We start from the raw sequence: 595 nt of genomic DNA on the forward strand, positions 1-595 counted from the left end.
AGGGGGGGGGGGGGCAGGTGTAGTTCTGTAGTCCAGCAGAGGAGAAGTGGACAGGTCTGGCAGTACTGCTGGGGGTGTCAGAGGCGTGACGTTAGGACCGGGTATCTGTTCTAGAGACGAGAGACGGGAAATGTATTGCGGAGATGTACTGACTGTAGACGCATTGTCTCCCGCAGATCAGCGCAGCTCTGGAGGAAGATCCCAACGGGCAGAAGATGCAACTTGCATACCGCCTGCAGCAGATCTCGGCACTGGTGGAAAACAAAGTCACGGACTTATAATAAACCCGCTGAACCAGTCACCACCACCTCGGTAGACACTGTGGGACTTGAGAAACCCATTTGGAGGAGTTCTTTGCTTCTGAATCCGTGAAACATCCCCTTCCGGAAGAAGTAACGCCAACTTCCTGTGCTTTATCCTGAATTCTTTGCTCTTAGCCCAGCAGTGCGCGCTGCCTACCTCGGTGGAACTGTACAAGTGCCTTAGTTTTATTAGACATTCCGGTTCTTCCTGTGGTCAGCCACGGTCGGGCGCGGTCAGGCGCGGTCGGGTATAAGACCTCCTGTGATCTGTAGATCATCGTTACTCAGCAGCA

General features: G+C 53.8%; 1 protein-coding gene across 1 annotated transcript in view; it reads left to right on the plus strand.

Moving 5' to 3' along the window:
- The window catches only part of PLXNB3 (plexin B3), a 70,041-nt gene extending 69,719 nt beyond the window's left edge, over positions 1-322 (plus strand). Inside the window, exon 34 of the mRNA XM_018572609.1 lies at positions 177-322. Coding sequence (XP_018428111.1) covers positions 177-281 — 105 coding nt within the window. The 3' untranslated portion in view covers positions 282-322. The remainder of the gene's footprint in view (positions 1-176) is intronic.
- Positions 323-595: the final 273 nt, after the last annotated feature.

The sequence above is a fragment of the Nanorana parkeri genome, unplaced genomic scaffold, assembly GCF_000935625.1.
Source record: "Nanorana parkeri isolate BGI_ZX_2015 unplaced genomic scaffold, ASM93562v1 scaffold2085, whole genome shotgun sequence".
Classification (NCBI taxonomy): Eukaryota; Metazoa; Chordata; class Amphibia; order Anura; family Dicroglossidae; genus Nanorana; species Nanorana parkeri.